General features: G+C 35.8%; 1 protein-coding gene across 1 annotated transcript in view; it reads left to right on the plus strand.

The window, feature by feature from the left end:
* The window catches only part of LOC150107495 (uncharacterized), a 1121546-nt gene that overhangs the window by 688707 nt on the left and 411894 nt on the right, over positions 1–20945 (plus strand). The window contains exons 52-53 of the mRNA XM_090392112.1: positions 8734–8895; positions 20731–20901. Coding sequence (XP_090248238.1) covers positions 8734–8895; positions 20731–20901 — 333 coding nt within the window. The remainder of the gene's footprint in view (positions 1–8733; positions 8896–20730; positions 20902–20945) is intronic.

Consider the following 20945-nt stretch of genomic DNA (forward strand, 5'->3'; position numbering starts at 1 on the left):
GTGTCAACAAGTTGTGATGTATGGGGAGTGATATCCAAGAAAAGGAAAGTCACTAGTGGAGCGTCTCAGGGGTCTGTTTTAGGGCCATTACTGTTTAACTTGTATATTAATGATATAGGTGAAGATTTGGATGGAGATATTCAGTTGTTTACAGATGATGCAAAGTTGGGATGAACCATGAAGAGTAGTGAAGATGTTGTGGCCTTACAAGAAGACTTGAATAAATTGACTGATTGGGCACGGAAATGGGGATGCGAGTTCAATGTTGCAAAATGTAAGGTTTTAAATTTTGGAAAACAAAGATGGAGTGCAGAATTTATGCTTGGTGAGGATATATAGTTGGAGGTAGAGGAAATAAGAGATCTGGGGGGTGATAGTGGAAAGGATCTAAAATTTAAGGGACATATAGTCAAAATTGTGAAGACAACACAAAGGCATCTGGGAATGATGCGGAGGACACTGATGTTTAGAAGTAGGGAGATTCTTGTTCCGTTGTATAAGGCTTTGATTAGGCCACACATGGATTATTGTGCCCAGATTTAGTCACCTGGTTTTCAGAAGGATGAAGAGATATTGGAAAGGGTCCAAAAGTGACTGACTAAGTAGTTTTTGTCCTCTGGAATGTCAAGTATGAGGAAAGATTGAGAAGATGTAATTTGCAGAATCTGGTGAACAGGAGGAAGAGGGAAGATATGATAGAGACCTACAAGTTGGTAAGGGGTTGTTATAGGATCAATGCTGGAGAAGTTCTACAGAAAATAGTGGGAGATCAGGGGAGAACCTGAGGTCATCCCAGGAAACTGTATAAAGAGGGTGTGAGTAGGAGAGTGAGAGGCAGATTTTTTCGTGCAGAGTTGTAAATGATTGGAATGCCTTGCCTGAGAGTGCGGTGTCTGCAACTAGTTGGAGTGTGTTTAAGACATGGTATGATGAGCTGTGTGTGTGTGATAAAAGGACCTCCTAGGTGAGTCTTTAACTCCATGAGGTCTTGGGGTAATAATAATAATTTAATTTAAAACATGGTGCCATATAACCAAACAACATAAAAATTAAAATCTCTGAGCTTAAGGGCAAGCATTTCAGCTTTGTGTCTCGCCATTTTGTTTACTGACTCATCATCAGCAATTTCTATCAAAGCATCATAAAATTCTTCATTACAGTATCTTAAAGGACAAATGGCTTGATTCCAGATTCTCAGTGGGTGGTACTTAGTGGCTTGGGAGTTAGAATTGCAATGTATTTTTTAAGGATTCCCCAACACAATGTTGATGCTGAGAAAAACATACAATTTCTGAACTGTTTCAAAGAATGAAATCTCTTCCTTTACTAGATGACGTAGCAGCATCATTGACAACTAAATTCAGAGAATGAGAAGAGCAAGGTATAAAAAAAGTTCTCAAGTTGCAATCCCTAATGCGTTGTTGAATTCCTGAATGTTTTCCTTTTGTGTTTGATTCATTGTCGTAACTCTGGTCATGTATGTTTGCAATAGGAATATTCATATCTGACAATTTTTTAAGAATACATTCAGTTAAAACTGAGCCTGTAGTGGCTTCTACAGAATAAAACCAACAAAGTGCTCATGGATATTGATATCACCTGGCTCCATTTTAACAAATATTACAATTAGTGTTAATTGTTTAATATCACTTACACCAGGAGTACAGTTTACAACTATGCTGTAATATTAGCATTCTGCATCATAGAAATTATTTTTTTATGTCCCCAGAGAGGAGAGAAATCAATTTTGAATGTTTTTCCCAAGATAATGTTAGGCTAATCCATGAAATACTCGCAGCAAATGTTCAGACATAGCATTATTGAATCTGGCAATTAATTCAACAAGCTTCAAAAAATTGCCATTATTATGAACATACAATTTATCAGATATTCCCCAGAAGGGCAAACACTGTTGAGCTAAAAATTGAACAATGGCACTTAGGCATTCTATTATGCTCAATCCTCTGCATTTAACAATTTTTGTTGCATTGAATCAATCGTCTGTTCTAATTTAAGCCTAGACAACTCAATCCACTTTTTATGGGACTCCAAGTGGTTTTTAGATTTTTTTGTATTCATTAAGATACAGATATAAATGCCCCCCAATTATTATATCCGTCAGTAGTGGGTGAAATTTTATTACTGGAAAACAGCTTACAACAGAAACAAAATACAGAATCTTTTTCTTTAGAATACACTAACCATAACTGATTAATATAGTTCCCTAGTATAATGATTTAATGAAACTTTCCGACCATTAAAGCTGTGCGGAAAAACGGAGTCACTTTTTTTGTCTCACCAGCAGACCTTTCATTATGATTTCCAGTCTTTCAGCATCACTTAAAGAGGGATTCCATCTTGCTGGATTAATGTTCATTTCAAGTTCTTCCCATGATTTTCTGAAGAGGAAGATGTTAAATCAGTTTCGTTTTCACCCTCATTATTACTAATATTGACAATACTGGGATCACAATTATAAGTACTTGCCATAAGCTTGGAAGTTTTGGTTTCTGACCTTTTGCTTATTTTCTCTTGTACTACATTAGCTGTTTCAGTTTTTAGATATTTATGCAAAGCTCCACTTTGTTTTTTCTGAATATTGTATTCTTTTTCCGATTTTTGTTTGCAATATTCTGTGCCTGATATATTTTTTTCTTTTATCAGACATATTGGAATGTTAAAATTATTTTAAAAGCCAATTCCTAATAATTGTATCAAAAAAGTATTATTAACAATCACTGCACAACTGTATTAATATATTTTGATTCTATTTCTTTAATTGGTTTACTCTTAATGAATTATTTCATTATAATCATTTGGTCTCATTGGTTAAATGAGATTTAACCTCAGGTCAAGGTCAACTGATGGCCAACAATGGAATCGGAAATATTGTTAATATTAATAATATTAATTGTCATGTCTGCTTCGTTTGATGTTAACACTGACATTGCAATATTAATGAAGTTTTATTATGCAAAGATGTATTTTTTCTTTTATCAGACATAGGGGAATGTTAAAATTATTTTAAAAGCCAAATCCTAATAACTGTATCAAAAAAGCATTATTAACAATCACTGCACAACTGTATTAATATATTTGATTCTATTTCTTTAATTGGTTTACTCTTAATGAATTATTTCATTCCTAAATCCTAACGACATCCTAAAGTCTGGTTTCAACAGAGAAGGAATAAATAACTTTTTTATGATTTATTTTTTGTATAGTTTAGGCCAATTTTGTCACCCCCCCCCCCAAAAAAAAACACTTTTGTCCCAGTGCAAATGCCTGTGTTGCACCATTGGTAAAGCCAGCCCTGGTAGCACCAACATGAATAGACAAGTTTGTATCGCTGAGCGAATGCTCGGCAACCATGGCTACTCCATTATTAACAATGGAGTAAATACCTTCTTTCCTATTCCTACCTGCTCTTATTCTGCAATCAATCTCACAATCTTCTTCCCCAATATTTTCCACTGCGCACATGGGATGATGATCAAAACATATATGGAAGCGATCATTTTCCTCTTATCAGCATTATGTCTTCACAGGAATCATATTCTCCTACATGGATCCCATATGGAAAATGGACCAGTCTGACTGGAATACATTTTCTGAACTTGCAAAATTTAATGTTCAAGCAGTTGGCTAAATGCCTATTAATGAAGCATTGAAGTATATCACTGATTGTAGTGTCCACACAGCCACCACATCATTTCCAACAACATCATCATCCTGATTTCTGCTCTACCCAAAGCCTTGGTGGAATTGAGAGTGCAAAGCAGCCAACAAAAAGATCAAGATAAAACATGAGATATATTTCTAAATATGTTAACACAACAAACTTAATAGCATTTAAACATGCTCTGGGCAAAGCACATTATGTGAGATGTTAGAGTGAAAACAATCCTGGATTAAATTTACATTATCTATTAATGAAGCATCAGTGCAAATGTTGTTTGGAATAAAATCTGGCAGATGAAAGGTAGATATACATACAACAAACCTGTCATAATGGTGTGTTGTTGCTGATCCTTATTTCAGACACTTTGGGAGAAAACTTTGCCAAGATGTCAGCAACAGATTCCTGATTTTTTAATTTTGAAAGAATAACCAGTGAAACAGCAGCTAAGCCTTTGAACTAAGTGAATTGAGAGCCATACAATCAGCCATTTGTTATGAGGACTCAAAAAAGCTATTTCACTGTGTCCCACTAGCACATTTAGCCCAGATTACATCCATTATGAGATGATAAAACACCTCCCATCTTCTTCTGTGGATCTCCTCCTCTTACTATACAACAGAATATTTACAGAGGATTAGTTTATCATGTCATGGACTCTTGGCATAAGTCTATTGCTATAACTGTAAGCTGCTTTCCTTAAATGTTGCCCAAATAACGTTGGACTAGATAACATCCATTATGAGATGGTTAAACATCTTTTACCATTTTCCATGGATCAGATAGTCTTGGGCAGAATTTTTTGTGAGAACCTGCTTCTGGAGGCTTTGAAAAAGCAATTGACAATTATTGTTGCTTTTCTGAAGATAAGTGAGAATCATTCCAAAAATTTCAACAAACTATCATCAAACTGCTCTGACCAACTGTCTGTGTAGTATCCTGAAAAATATGGTTTTTTCCCCCAGAACCATCTGGCTTCTTATCATTCAGCAACTGACCATCTAGTCCACTTGGAGCACCTGTTAAAGATGCTTTTCTAACACACAAGCACTTAGTATTTGCTTTCTTAATAAGCATGTGATACAGTTTGGAGATTTGAAATACTAAAGACTTATTCCACTTTGCTCTCAGAGGAAACCTTCCTCTGTTTTATCAAGAACTTATTATCATCAGGCCCTCCATGGAGTCAAGAGACCCATTGTGGGTGGTCCCTATGTCACACACACACACACACACACACACACACACACACACACACACACACACACACACACACACACACACACACAAACTCATTAAACCATGCCTTAAATGAATTGACCATCTCTGCACTTACAACACCCTTAGCCAGTGCACTATAATCACACACCACTCTCCAGGCAAACATGCTTCTCACTCCCTGCTCACAGCTTCCAGGATGATCGCTAGTTCTCCATCCCAATTTTTTCCCATTACATAAAAAATCTCTTCAACATTAATCTGGTAATAATCCCTTACTCATTTATATATCCCAATCATATTTCTCCTTCTCCTATCTGTTTAGACTCTGCACATTGTATTTTCTCAACCTTTCTTCATACTCAACATTCCAGAGACCAGAAACTCTCTTGACAATTGTCTTTGCACCCTTCACAATATCTCATCAAACTTTTGAAAACGAGATGACCAAGACCTTATACAATGGAACCACAATCTCCTTACTTCAACACATCAGTTATTCCCTTCTCACAATTTTAGTAGTGTTTCCTAAATTGTAGGTCCTTATCCATGATCATCTCCAGATCTCTTACATCCTTCATGATAAGCTGGTAATTAAGTTGCACTGGGGTTTTAATAGGTTGGTGCATGGAATTGGAAATTATTTGTCTAATAAGGGTCTGTGAGTTGTGTGTTGAGGAACAATATCCCAGATCTTATCTATCCAATCTAAATCAGGTTTTATCTAACCAAATATTCCAAGTTTGAATGTGGAACCTCATACTCTCCTGATCTTACACTGTCAGGAGAAGAGAATCCTGCAAAGTTCATTTTTAAGTGTCATGCTTTTTTGCAGTCAAGGTTAACTCAATAAGTATGCTGTAGAGCATGCACTAAACTACATAAATTTGAAACACTACCAGTGGTGCATTATTTATACTGACTCATGAAATTTTCTACAGGCAACAAAATGCCTGGTACCAACAGCATTCATTGCTCTCTCTTAAATCCAATATCTTTATTCTCATTTATAGTGGCTCAACCTGGATGTGTGTTGGAACCAAAATCATGTTGAGATTGAGGGAAATGAGACTGCAGATACTTCTAGAGCAGCTTGCTCTCTAATATACCATCACCTACTTGTCTCCTACACAAATTGCAGGCAGATTATAAGATAAAATCTGTTATCCCGCTGGCAAGTATTATGGAATAGAGAAATTAACACAACTCGACCAGTCAAGCCTGAAATTAAATTATGGAGAGTCTATTCTATGCAGGGACCATAAAATTTTTGATCTTGCTCATCTCCACATAGGTTACAGTAATCTTGTGCACTCCTTATTGAGGAGTAACATGGCTGTGTGTGAATTCTGTAGTCTAGTTTATCTGTCATTCATATCCTAATTGAGTGTCATCATTTCATTGAGCACAGTCACTATGTAATGCTTTTAATAACTTGCTTGAGCCCTATACACTCAGACAGATTTTATCTCATTTCTCTAGTATTCATTTCATTTTTAAATTTCTACAGAGAATTAACATTTATAATCATATATATAAAGTGTATATATTTGTTTTTTGTTATTTATTTATTTAATTATTTATGACTTTCACCTTATGTACTACTATACCTTATATACTTCTATTGTACTCTCGTTTTATATCCATCTATAATCGTTGTGTATGACATTTGATATCCTTATGCCAGTAAACCATGAACATACCAAACCAAAGCAAGCCCTCCTTTACTTGAGCACTTATCCAGTCAAGACATTATTAGCAGTCAGTACTTTGTGCATCTGCAGGAGAGTGAATGTTTTTGTGGTTCAAGTCCAGTTTCCCCCATCATCAATTAGAATTCAAACTGGAGCATTCCAGACATCACCTGCTCCAAGTCTTTATGTTGAAACTCAAGAATTTCCACTTTTATTTCAATGACAACAACTCTGTTTGCAACATAAAATCATAATAAAATCTCTGCCAGATCATCCCATGTGGACAGTTATTTTTTTCTCCACACTGGGAAAACTGGTACAACCCTTAGACTGCCATATGCAGCTATATATAGACATTACTACAGACAATATTATATGAGTGCCTTTTAACATATTACTGCATTCTGTCATGCAGCTTCTCTTTATGCAAGTCGAGGAAACATTCCACCCCCTTCTTTCTGTCTACTTGCAGGCCTTTCAGACACACAGAGCACAAGGACTGGATGTTGATAGTGCAAGGGAAGTGGTAAAGGAATGTTTGATGGAGGTAATGGCTGACTGCATACCTATTCAGGAGAGTAAATCAAGTGGGAGTTAAATGGATGAATAACACCATTAAGCTGGAACTGCAAAGAAAAGAAACAATTGTGGAGAGAATTTAAGGAGAAAGATGACCTGCAGACACACGAATAGTACAAGGCACAGGCCAGAAGGGTAACAGTGTGGTAAGTAAAGCAGATTATGAAAGGAAGTCAGCAACGTAGTCTAAAGGAGAATCCAAAACAGTTCTTTCGATATGCTGCAAGTGAAAGAAAAAATGTACATGGCAGAATGATTTTAAGGAATGCAGATGGCAGGAAGGTAACTGAATCAGTCGGAATATTAGAATTACTAAGTGAACACTTTGCAAGAGTATATCATCCAGGCAGAGATATTGTAGGAATGAGGGAACCGATGGCTTATATGGGAACTGAGGTGAATGAAATGGGGGTGAATAGCATAGCATATTACAGGACCTTAATGTGAATATATCTGTGGGATTGGATGGTATGCCAGGTCGAGTCTTACGTGAAGCAGCAAAGGAATTGTCAGTGCCCTTTGAATGTATTGCTTAATCTAAATCTCAGCTCTGGATTAGTCCCAAGGGGTGGAAAGAGAGGAAAATAGTTCCATTGCATAAAGGAGGCTCCAAGACTGCTCTTGCAAATTACCGACCGACCAGCACATTGGGAGTTGTTGTGAAAGTATTGGAGAAGTTGGTCAAGAGCAAAATACAGGAATGGATAGATGGAAATGGGATACTGTATGGGGGCAGCATGGTTTTGTGAAGGGTGGATCATGTCTCAGTAACTTGTTCACATTTTATAATACAGTGACAGCTGTCTAATCAGTAAACTGCAGCACATGGGGATGGATATAGGGTTGATGAAATGGATAGGAGGGTGGTTGATAGAGAGATATCAGAGCGTAGTTTATTTAAGAGTAGACTCCAAAAGAAGGCCTGTGACTAGTGGTGTGCTGCAGAGTTCTGTTCTTGGACCACTGCTATTTAATTTGTTCATTAGTGATATAGGAAAGGATCTGAGAGGAACTGTTCAGTTATTTTCCAATATCTACTGTGTGCAGATCTGGGTGCTAGGGTTTCTTGGTGATGGGGAGGAGACTCTTATTAAGATACTCCTATGAGTTCCTATCCATGCTCTACCAGATCCATTAACTCTTCCATTTAATCCATAGATGTCACTTGATTATTTGCCTGTGTTAGATTCCTAGCCACATTGGGATCAAGGGAAACTGCACTGTAATTAGCTGATTCCAAAAATACTGTAATCAGCCTGTCCTCTGTGCAGATTACAGGTTGTTTATAAAATTTATCTTTCTGCAAGGGCATATATTCACCCCTCCCTTCACATCCCCAGAGATTGACTTCTTGCCTTATGTTGACTTATGGAAGAATACCATTCAATGTATGGAGGTCTGTAATATCTGTAAGTTAATAAAAAAAAAAAAAAATCTTGTCATATCTTTAACTTGTGTGATAATCTGAAAAGATGTATTACAGTTTTTCTGCATTAATCAAAAACTTGAACAAGAGTACCAAACTGGAAGTTATTATCTATGTTAATGGTTTATACATTACAGAGATTCCTCAAAGATAAAATTGAACCTCTTCATAAAGAAATTGAGATTATCAATAAGTCTGGTCAAGGGCTAATTCAATCTGCATCACCAGGAGTAAATACAAATGCTTTGGAACAGGATCTGGAAAGGCTTAATGATAAGTGGAGTAATCTTCAAGAAAGAGTAAGTTTTTGATTTCTTTATTGCATCTTCTGCTCTTATATTGCTGAATTATTGACTTCTTGCCTGAATTATCATATGTGGTAATCCAGTTTATGAATGAAAATATAAAAAAAAAAACTAAAAGTGATCATTAAATTGCCATTTAATCAATGTACATTACATTTTTCACTTATAACACACTCGAGTAACATTCGCTACTAAGAATGTCACCTGACCTAAACTTTGACCTGTTTATCGACATGTTGAAAAAAAGCATTTTATTTTAGTATAACAACTCTTATAAATGTAACTGAATTTCATGTGTATTATTTATGAAAAGAAATTTCACTGAACTGAAAACTATTATAAGCAGTAAATATTATTATTTGACCTTCATGGAGTCCAACTTATCATGGGGAGAGGGTCCTACTGTCTCATATGCATACACAACTCATCAAACCATGCCTTTAGTTTCCATGCTCCCACCCTCTCAGACAATGCATTCTAATCATGTGCATGCTCCTCCTCGCATACTCATTCACATGCATCTATACAGCTTCTAGGAATAACCTCTTGTTCTCCTCTGTCTCCTTATATTCTAGACACCATGAGGAGAATAGTTATTTGTAGAGATTATATGTAATCGCCTGGTTCCCACCAGGAACATCATCTTTATTTTCAATACACTTAAACCACCAACATCCATGAATGAGGAATATCTGAACTGCACAGTTAGGCTCTATATCTCAAATCCATCGTAAGATCAGAACACCAAAATGATCTAATTGAGAAGGAGATCACCCTCCATACTCCCGAGCATGCCAAAGTGAAAGCATGAAAAAGAGATTCAAAAAAATAAAAAAATTGAGCAGTGCATTCCATACATCAGTATGGAATGTACTGCTTCTTCACCCCCCACACACACAGGGGTGGGGGTGAAGAAGCAGTATTCCAATGAACATAACAATATATAGTGGTAAACCTGTTTAAGCTAAGAATGGACCTGTAAAGAAAATGGCTGTAAGGAGCTTAACAGGTATGTTAATCTGCCTTTTCATAACTGCAACATCCCTAAATAGTATGATTTGCTTGCTGTTTCTTCAGAAGAACACATAAAAGAAAAAAACATATTTACTCTCTCCAGAAAACATGTCAAAATTGGTTCCACCACATGAAAATCCACTAATTAAAAAAGAATGGAACAGGCACCACAAAGACATGCCTCCCAATCTTCTAACAGATCGTCCCTCTGCAGATTACACAGATACATCGTTCTCCATAGAATTGCATAAAAAAATTAATGTACCTAGTGCCCTGTAGGGAGTCCAGTTCTACGATTTCTTGGAAATTTTTGCTAAAAAAAGAAATGATGGATATTGGGGTCCCCAATTTTCTAAACAGAAAAAATTCAAAGCTAATGCAAGCAGAACTACTCAACACAGATAGACAGATGATACCACTGAAAAGAAATAAGGAAAATATTCTTAGAATAGAATTGTTGTATATATCTTCTACATCTGGGCATGCTGACAGATGTTCTTTACTTTGCACAGGACGCCGGCCTGGTTGGCTGAGTGGTTAGCGTATCTGCTCTCCAGCCAAAAGGCTGTGGGTTCAAATCCCATCGTGGGCATGGATGTTTGTGATTGTCTGTGAAAGTACTAATGATGGTAGTTGGCAGTAGATGGCATTGGTGTTAGATGATGACGGTTGGTGGAGTAGTGAGACGAAGAGTTGTAGAGTAGATGCCCTCCCTCGATGAGTCTTTGGACTCCCTGGAGGTGTGATGTAATAATAATAATATCAAAACTTGATTATGGGTCTGAAATCTGACCCTAGTATGATCTTCTGCTGTCTTTCTAGACAGCATAATATCTTCTAAGATCCCGCAAGAATGTAATAGCTATACTGCTCTGAGCTATACGCCATAGAGCTTGCATTAAAATACATAAAATTACATTGCTACTAAAGTTGCATAATATACTCAGATTCACAAAGTTCTCTAGAGGCAGTAAGATAGATAGAGCTGTGGAAACATCAGGACTCTGATTCAACACGACTCTTTGAGTTACAGAAACTACACTGATGTATGTTTCTACTGGATTCCAATCCTTGTTTTGATTAAGGGAAACAAGGCTGCTGATACTGCATTAGGTTAGCTCGTTTCTCAAGCTTCCATAATCTATCTTTCCTATACACTGATTACTGACCAATCATCAAACATATTATCCGAGTGGCAGTCATCGTGGAAGAGAGAGACCAATAATAAGTTTTATCATATCAAGCTTGAAATTAAATTGTAGCTGTCTAGTCTACATATAGATTGTAAGGAGGAACTTGTTCTTGCTCATCTCCACACAGGTCAAGCTTCTCTTACATACTCCTTCATATTGAAGGGTGACGACACACTTCTATGTGCTCTGTAGTACCAGACTAACCAACAGTCATAGTTGAATTGGCTCTCCTCAGTTTGTTAAATCACATTACTAAATTACTATTTTAGTCATATTTGTTATCTGTCTGAGCACCATTCATACTATCAGATTTTATTTATATCAGATTATATTTATTAATTATGACTCACCTAGTGTCTCTTTTGTTTTTTTTAATTTTTACTTACAGAAAATCAGTTTTTTTTTTCATAGTATGTAGACTATCTAGATTATTTTTCTATATGTTGATTTTGTACATAATCTTTTAATACCTGGTTGTTTTTATCCATGTTGTATGAACTTTTTTTTTTTCGTTTTGTAGACTGCTTTACACTTGTTTCAATTGACAGTTTTTACACTTACCTTTTTTATACATTATTATTTATACCCATGTGCACTTTTGTTTATTTATTAACTTATTTTTACACAGTATACTGCTTTGATTTTGACTGGTGAAGTATGACTATAGTTGTTCTTGTGATATAAAATGCTAAAAAAAATGAACAAACGAGCAACCTAAATCTACCACTGCGTATTCATCTCACTTGTTGAAAGCAGTTGTCACCTGATTGTAATAAGTAAATTACTAAAGCATAATCTTCATTTAGTAAACCCATGCTGTCCATTATAAAAGATGCTTCATGTCAACCCAGTTCTGAATCTTGGCTTGATTATCCTCTCCAACACTTCAAGTATGATTCCAGACATACAAATTGACCTATAATTTTCAGTGTTGGTCGCATCACTTCCATTATGAAGTGGAACAATTTTATCCTCTTTCTGCTCCTTTGGAACTTGGTCATTCAGGTTGAACATGTACCTCAGAGCCATTGTTAATTCCCTAGAACTTCCCTCAAAAGATATATCTTTATATTCTACAGCCTTATTAATATTGGGTTTACAAAATTCTCCATTCCATATATATATATGTATCTTGCTCACTCATCATCCCACCATCATCATCAATCCCATCTCTCACTGCATTTCATTCATTCTCTGTGGGATATTCTTCATATAATATATCAACTATGCTCTCTCGTGTGGTTATGCGTCTACCATTTTCACTAATCATTATTATTCTTCTGCAGTCATGCTTTCTTTTACTCATCACTTATCAAAAGAACTCCCTTTGATTTCTGTTTTTCCTCATTTGTTTATTGCTGCTTGTAATTGCATATTTAATATCCTTACCAAGTGAGTCATGACATTCCTCTGGATTGTACACCTTACTTCTTCATTCATCCATTAATTCATTTTCATGCCGCTCAGCTTATTTAATCTCCTGAACCTTGGAATACATTCAGCTATGGACTCTGCTGTGTAGTTCTTGAGTAGGGTCTAAACAGCTTTGATCTTCTTTCCACCTATTTTCTCATTCCAAGATATAACTTCTGTCTGTCTCTTGAACTAGTTATAGAAAGTTTTACAACTGGGTTATAATAAAGGGTATTATAAATGACAATTATATTCTTGATTTAAACCTTTATGCAAGCATATGGACATCAGTTTCCATGTGAAGTATAACCAGTCTACTTATATATATATATATATATATATATATATATATGCTTGCTGCACCTTTACCACGAGTTGCCTCAGACCTGAACTATGTTCAGGTACAAACTTGACTTACTTGTCTGTTTGCTTACTTGGGAAAAAGGATTAAAACCAAGTTTATAAAATTACTTGGTATCTTTAACACACACACACACACATATATATATATATATATATATATATAAAATTATAAATTCGAAATAGGAAAACATCATTTTCCGGATTCCATGGAGTCACAGAACTCATTTCAGGAGGTCAGTGCTAGTGACCTCCTGAAATCATCCACAGTCTACACATTCACCATCCTCTCAGGCCATGCATTCCATGCTCCTACCGTTCTCCATGTAAAAAAACTTACTTCGTACTCTTTTACTCACACCTCCTGTTTGCAACTTCCAGGAAGGAATGGCCTCTTGCCCTTTTCCCTTCTTTCCCTCGTTCTACCATATGAAAATTTTCCTCAGTGTTAATACGATAATAATAATCCTTCAACAGCTTAAATATCTTGATCATATTTTCCACTTTTATTTCTACTCACAAACTCTTCAGTCTGCATGCCCTCAGTCTATCCTCATAATCAATGTTATACAGTCCAGATATCATTTTTGTTATCCATTTTTGCACCCTCTCCAAGGTTACTTCATCCTCCTTCAAATTCCACTGATCAGATCTGAGCACAGAAATCCAGATGTGGTCTGATCAAAGCTTTATACAATGGGAACAGCACACTTTTATTTCTCATGGTGAATGTTCTCAACATTGCAGCAATTCTCTGAGCTGTCTTCATAACCTTTGCAATATGATCTCAGAACTTTAAATCTCTATCCACAATCACTTTTGAGATTTTCTTTACCATGAAGGCAGTTCATATACAGGGGGTCCTCAACCTACATCGTCCTTGACATGCATCATTTCGACTTTACGGCGGTAATCCCATAAATAATTAAAAAAATAAATTTCGACTTGAAGCAGCGCAACGTAAAATTCAAACGTCGTGGGCAAACTTGTTTTTCCGAGCGCGGCGGAAGAATACACCGTTATGCGCCGTTTGTTTGGGAGAGGTGGTGTCGCTTGGGTCCCAGCATACACTCTTTAGGTACCGCATGCTTTATTTACATCCACTCTCTCACTTTTGTTTTTTTGTGACTTTTTACCCTTCAATATGGCTCCCAAACGTAAGGCAGACTCTTCCGATGGCAGTGTGTCGAAAAAAAGGAAAGCCATTACATTAGAAGTGAAATTAGACATTATTAAAAGGGAAAAAAAGGGAGAAATGCCAACGAACATTGGCTGCGCATTGAACTTAAGTCGTACCACAGTCTGGACTATTATCAAGGATAAAGTTCGCATCCTTGAACACGTGAAAGGATTGGCACCCATGAAATCGACTGTGATTATGAAAAAAAGTAGTAGGCTCATGATTGAGATGGAAAGGCTTCTTGTTCTTTGGCTGGAAGCATTAATGCCTATCCCAATTAGCCTCATGTTAATTCAAGAAAAGGCGAAAAGATTGTTTTATGTTTGTTTTTTTATTACAATTTCATTTTTATCATTTTTCTGTACTATACAGTAATTATGTTCTCCCTTTCATTTTCCTATGGCCTAGTTCTGTTTCTTGATATATACATATGACTTTAAGGTGTTTTAGGTTAGGTAAGTAAGTTAGGCCTATGGTAATTCCGACTTGCATCGAAAATCGCCTTACGTCGGTCTGTAGGAACGGATCTCCGACGCAAATCGAGGACCCCCCGTATACACTTTTAGTTTTAAATGAAAATTATTCTGAAAAAAACTGAAATTGGCATGCCATGTATATTGATCTTCTTCTTCTCTCTCTTCCATCATCTATGCAGATGATGATGATGAGGCCGAATGAACTCTTTCCACTTCTGTCTGTCCTGGGAGAGTCTGAACTTTGAAACTTTGAGTATATTGATATATATGGGTAAATGTGCTTGCCTTGATACAAGATATGCTACATGGTCAAGTGAACTTTTGCCAGATGCAGCATGCCTGTGTTAATGAATGGTAGTCATTGTGACAGGAACACTGACAAATAAATTGCATAAGTTAAGCCTAAAATTATATATTGACAGTCTAGCCAACACATAAACAAAATTTGTGCTAGCAGTTCACTCAAGAAAGGAATGGAATTTTTCCTAATCTAGCTATGCCATATTTACTTAGTGAGATCTTGTCAGACTTGAACAAACAGCAAGAATTAATTTGTTTTGATCATAAATGCTATGGATGTGTAGATAGTATTTTAAAAGTTGTCTTTGTACATAATATGTTATTTACTAATTGATATATTTATTTATTTTAATGAAATATACCAAGAAATTATATTCTTGGTTTAATCCATTATCTAAGTGTAAGCAAACATTTTTTTTTTTTTTTCACGTGAAGTAGCTTCATGACTGGGATACTTGTATACAGAGGCCATTGACTTCACTTGCCTTAATATCTTGTAATGCAAAGCACACCTCCTTTCAGACATCTATAATACTTTACATTATGGGAAGAGTTACTACCCAGACCCGTTTCAACCTTTATTGAGGTCTCATCAGTGTGAGCCATACCCAGTAGAGATATCAAGATTGAAATAATGCAGAAGTCATATATTTCCATATACAAGTAGTGAAAAGGTGTATCACCTTATTAAAATACTCTGGATCATTAGCCTCTATATACAAGTTGCTCAGTATGAAGATACTTCACATGCAAACTTTGTTTGACTACACTTGGATAAAGCATTAAGCCAATAATATAATTTATTGGCATATTTAATTTATAGTATAACCAAGTGAAAAACTTTCAACATCTATCTCTAATCCATAATATTTTAATAATAAGGTGTGACACCTTCTGACTACTTGCATGTGGGAAATATATGATGTCTGCATAACTTCAATCTTAGTATTTCTTGTTCTGGTTCCCATTGATGACATATGATGATGTTCATCTTTGAGTTTGCTCTCGCTTCCAGGGGAAGCACAGGGGCTCTGCTCAAAGACAGGTTTTTGCCTATCATTCAGTGGAGCCACCACTACTGAGTTTTCTGTCCTGGAGTCATTAGAGTGTTCTTGTAAATCACTTACAGTTTTCGGAAAGTATCCTTGCAGTTTAACATACCTCAATATAGGTCAATACTGGTATGAGTAATGGCCCTTCCCCTAATGCATAGCATTATACATGTTCAAAAAGAGGTGTGTTTTGCTATATGAAATATTAAGGACATGTGAAGTCATTAGCCTCTGTATATGAGAAGTCCAGCTGTGAATACACTTCATGCACAAATTTTGTTAGCATGCACTTGGATAAAAGATTAAACCAAGAATATAATTTCTTGGTATCTTTAATTTATAGTATAACCATGTGAAAAAAACTTTTAATAATAATTATTATTTTTTATTGCCTTGTGTACTCAGATGATGTTATGAATGGCAGTATGATTTGCTGTCTTGCTAATAAATCAGAAACTAATCAACCAATGTTACAGAAACTATACTTTCTGCACTGCTAATTAGCTGTGACATATTGATAGATTTGTTGTGTTGATAATAATAAATTTAATTTAATTCTTTATCCCAGTGAGAGCAAACAAAGTTTGCACCTGAAAATATCTTCAGGACTGAATATAGTGTTGTACTATCTTGCCTCGTTAAGTAGTGCAACACCAAGGCAACTCGTAGCAAAGGTGGAGCAAGCTACAAACACTCCTATCCCAGTATCTCCCATAATGCAAAACACATCTTCTTGTGGATATGTATACTGTTATGCATTAAGAGATTGGCCACTACCCAGACTAGTTTTGACCTTTATTGAGGTCTCTTCAGTGGGAGCCAGGCCCAGAGTTGGAGATACCAGGCAGAAGCAGTAGCAAGGTCATCTTTACTTATAGGAGTTGCCAAAAGGTTTGCCACCTTTTTTGCCACCTTGTTGAGTTGAGTTGTTTTCGAATTATTGTTGAAGAAACTAAGGCTTTGTGGACTGTATGATTTCTGTGCCTCACACATCTTCAGCATTGTCTTCTAAGTGGTCAAAGTAACCACTGTAATTTGCAAAATATGTACATCCAAATTAGCACACACTTAAGTTCTGTGCACAACCTGGCCTCTGCACTTCATGTGAAATATTTGGTTTTAAATGGACAGTATGTTTTCTTGGAGGTTCCATTGATTTTCTCAAGTATAAAAAATATATATATGCAGTTGACCCTTGAAGAATGCAGGTTTGATCTGATGATTCCACTTATATGCAAGTTTTTTAAATAAATATATTTTAAATGTTTTGGAGATTTCGACAATTCGAAAAAATTCAAAGATGAACCACATAGCTTAGATATATCGAAAAAAGAAAACATTATATATGTCATGAAGGCATAAAATATATTTAGATACTAGTCTATTTTATCAGTTACGCCATAAAATATACACAAATCTATTATAAAAAAAAAGTTAAATTTGTTAAAACTTATGCACACAAACACTTAGCGACTGTACATGGCCATTCGCAGTCAAGAGAAATGTAATCAGACTTAAAGATGCAGTATTAAATCATAACTACATGAAATAAACAATTTATAATGATTCATTCATTAATGTATAGGCTAGGTTACTGTGAAACAATCATATTGATTGTACTAGGCTACCATAAAGCAATCATATTGCTGCTGCTTCTTCATTATCAGTGCATGAATCATTATACTTGTAAATAAATATGAATTTCTTTTTCAGATTATCTTTTCATTTTAGATGTCTAGTGTTAGTAATGTGTATAACATTTACAGGGTGTTCGGGATAAATTTGACATATTTATAATTAATTATATTTTTCCGTAAGTTACATGTATTAACACACACTTCTCTTCATTTAAAAGTTTGGACCCTTCTTCATTCATATACAAGATGTCAGAAAGGATGGATAGCTGGAACCCACCTGAATCACGGAAGAGAATAACTTGTATCATGATGATTCGTGCCCGCCATCAAAATAAGGATATTACGACTGCTGCCCAATGCTCCCTGAATACAGTAAAAACAATCAGGCATGAACTAGAGACTTGCAATGGTGACTACGAGGATGTAGCAAGAAGAAAGATCCCTAGCAGATGATCTGATTGCGTTCGTACAGCAGAATTCCTCGCAAATCTGCAGGAACAGGTGTTGAAGAACCCTGGCATTGGAATTCGGGCTTTGTTCGTGGAGTTGCTAACTGTAGTCAAGCCCTGGATAACAAGGGTAGCCAATGGTAGGCCGTATGTATGGCAGCAGGATTCAGCCCCTTGCCACACCTCTGGGAAAAGTCAAAAATGGTTGTCTGAAAATTTCTACGACTTCACCAGTCCAAATGTTTGGCCTCCAAACTCCCCAGACCTTAACCCCATGGATTATTTTGTATGGGGCGCAGTTGAAAAAGACACCAATCGCACTTCCAGTAATACAAAAGCCCAGTTAATGGATAAAATTAAAACAGTTTTTGCGGCCCTTCCCAGGGAGACTGTAGCATCAGCTTGTTCGAGGTTCCGAAGCAGAATTGAAGCTGTGATCGATGCTAATGGTGGTTATTTTGAGTAAATCTTGTTGATAGTATTGTAATTAACTCTGCCTGTAATGTTTTTTTGTCAATTCATTAAATTTAATAGATACAAAGAAGATTTTCTTTTTCCTTACGAAACTGTCAAATTTATCCCGAACACCCTGTATATATATATATATATATATTTAAAGAAGCACACGATAGGTATTTAGGTACTGTGGGACCTGTAACAGGACTTCTTTCAATGAATCCTTGAGTCCTTCAAGAACACTACATAATAATAATTTAAAAAGAGAAAGTTTAAAAAAGTTTCTCTTTTTAAATTATTTCTTATCTTATATTCTTATAATTTATCAGGAATAAATAATTATTCCTGATATCCTGTGCACAGGGATGCACAGGATATCAGGGATGACTTCTGAAAAATCATAAGAATGATGAAAGTTTTATAGATGTCCAAACAATAATTAGCAACAGTTTAATATTTAATGGGTGAATATGCTGATCCACTGATTTTTAAAAACTGTTCCATTATTGCAGAGAAAGAGCAGCAGGAAATTTCAAGAGAGTGAGAAAGCATTGTGATCACAGGATATTTTATAACTAAACAAACTAATTTAATACTTGAAAATTTATTTATCACTAGGTTAGACTATAATAGATTTAGTTTAATCCTTTATCCCAGTGAGAGCAAACAAAGTTTGCGCCTGAAAATATCTTCAGGACTAAATATAGTGTTGTACTATCTTATCCAGTAAGTAGTGCAACACCAAGGCAACTCGTGGCAAAGGTGGAGCAAGCTACCAGGCACTTCTAACCCAGTATCTCCCATAATGCAAAACACATTTCCTATGTGGATATGTATACTGTTATGCATTAAAGGGATTGGCCATCTACCCAGACTAGTTTCGACCTTTATTGAGGTCTCTTCAGTGGGAGCCAGGCCCAGAGCTGGAGATACCAGGCAGAAGCAGTCATGCTTCTGCCTGGTATCTCCTGGCACTACCAACAGGGCTAAACTTATCTGTTCAAATGACAATGCCCTAACCACAGAACTAAACCACATTCTCAACACTTTCTTAGCCAATGGCTACCCCCCAAAAAAATCCAAAAAATATTGAAACCAATAAACCACAATCCCTCCCACTCTTTACAATAAGGATTACTCTAAATCCATCACCATTCTCTATATCTGAGGCACCTTGGAAAAAATTACAAAAATCCTAAAAAAACATGACTTAACTTCTTGTTACAACGTTACAGACCATATAAAAAATTGGCATCCCTTTTCCGCTCCACTAAAGACCAACCTTCTTCCCCCCCCCCCCCCCCCAGACCTACCTGGTGTATACCAGGTCCCTTGCAGCTCTAAGCTGTCCTACTTTGGCCAGACAGGCAGGACAGCTAATATCATAATTTCAGAACACAAGGACTACATTCGGTTTCACCAATACAGCCACTCTGGTCTTGCAGACCATGCGCTGGATATCCGTCATAGAATACGGTGGAAGAAAGCCACGATAATACACTGTAGTAAATTCAAATACGAAAGGCTATTCATGGAATCAGCCTCTAAGAAACAATCCATACCTCAACAAATTTGGTTGCATGAGACTGCCCCAAATTTGGGAAACCTACATCAGAAGACCTTCAGCCCAATCGGCCAAGAATACTAACATTGCCTGCTAGGGGGCACCCTCAGGACTTTTAGGAGAAAAAATAGCTTCCTGCTTTGTCCTCATTTACTGTGTGTTGTGCTTACGTGCACGTGTCTTTTTTTAAGGTCCTGTGAAAATGGCAACGTGACGTTGCCGAAATATTGTAAGTTTAATAAAATTTATTTTAATGTGTATTCTATTGTATGTTGTAATTTCCTTAAGCTATTTAGTAAGAAGATTTCTCTTAGAAATCCCATTTAAAAAATACTGCATGCAGTTTTTTTAAAAAGCCATGTTAATCAATGGGCATATATATATATATATATATATATATATATATATATATATATATATATATATATATATATATATATACACATTGATTAACATGTATGATTTCTTACATGTTATATATATATATAAAATTTATTTTTTAAAAAAAAAACCATATATATATTTATAATCAATTAGCTGTCTTGAGTGTTAATATAATTACAGTGCCACAAGAAATTTCATCTTCTAGAAACTATATATTTCCAAGTTTCAGTTACAAAAATTAATTTCTGTACTCTTTTCTGGCTGACATGTGTATCATGTATCATACAGTATAAGAGTGGGAATATGTTGCTTAGTAACTAATGTTTATTTTTGCTGGTGCTCCCATTTTAGTTGAATGACAGAGAGAAGCATTTAGATGTTGCACTTCTTCAGTCTGGGAAATTTAAAGAAGCACTTTCTGGTGTTCAGAAATGGCTAGAAGATACAGAAGATATGGTTTCTAATCAAAAAACACCATCAGCTGATTATAAAGTGGTTAAGGCTCAAGCTCAGGAACAGAAGGTAAGAAGAAAGTTGGAATAATAACTGAAAACCTTAAATTGAAA

Source organism: Typopeltis vanoorti, chromosome 4 (genome assembly GCF_054136105.1).
Source record: "Typopeltis vanoorti isolate ZY-2024b chromosome 4, IOZ_Tvanoo_1.0, whole genome shotgun sequence".
NCBI lineage: Eukaryota > Metazoa > Arthropoda > Arachnida > Uropygi > Thelyphonidae > Typopeltis > Typopeltis vanoorti.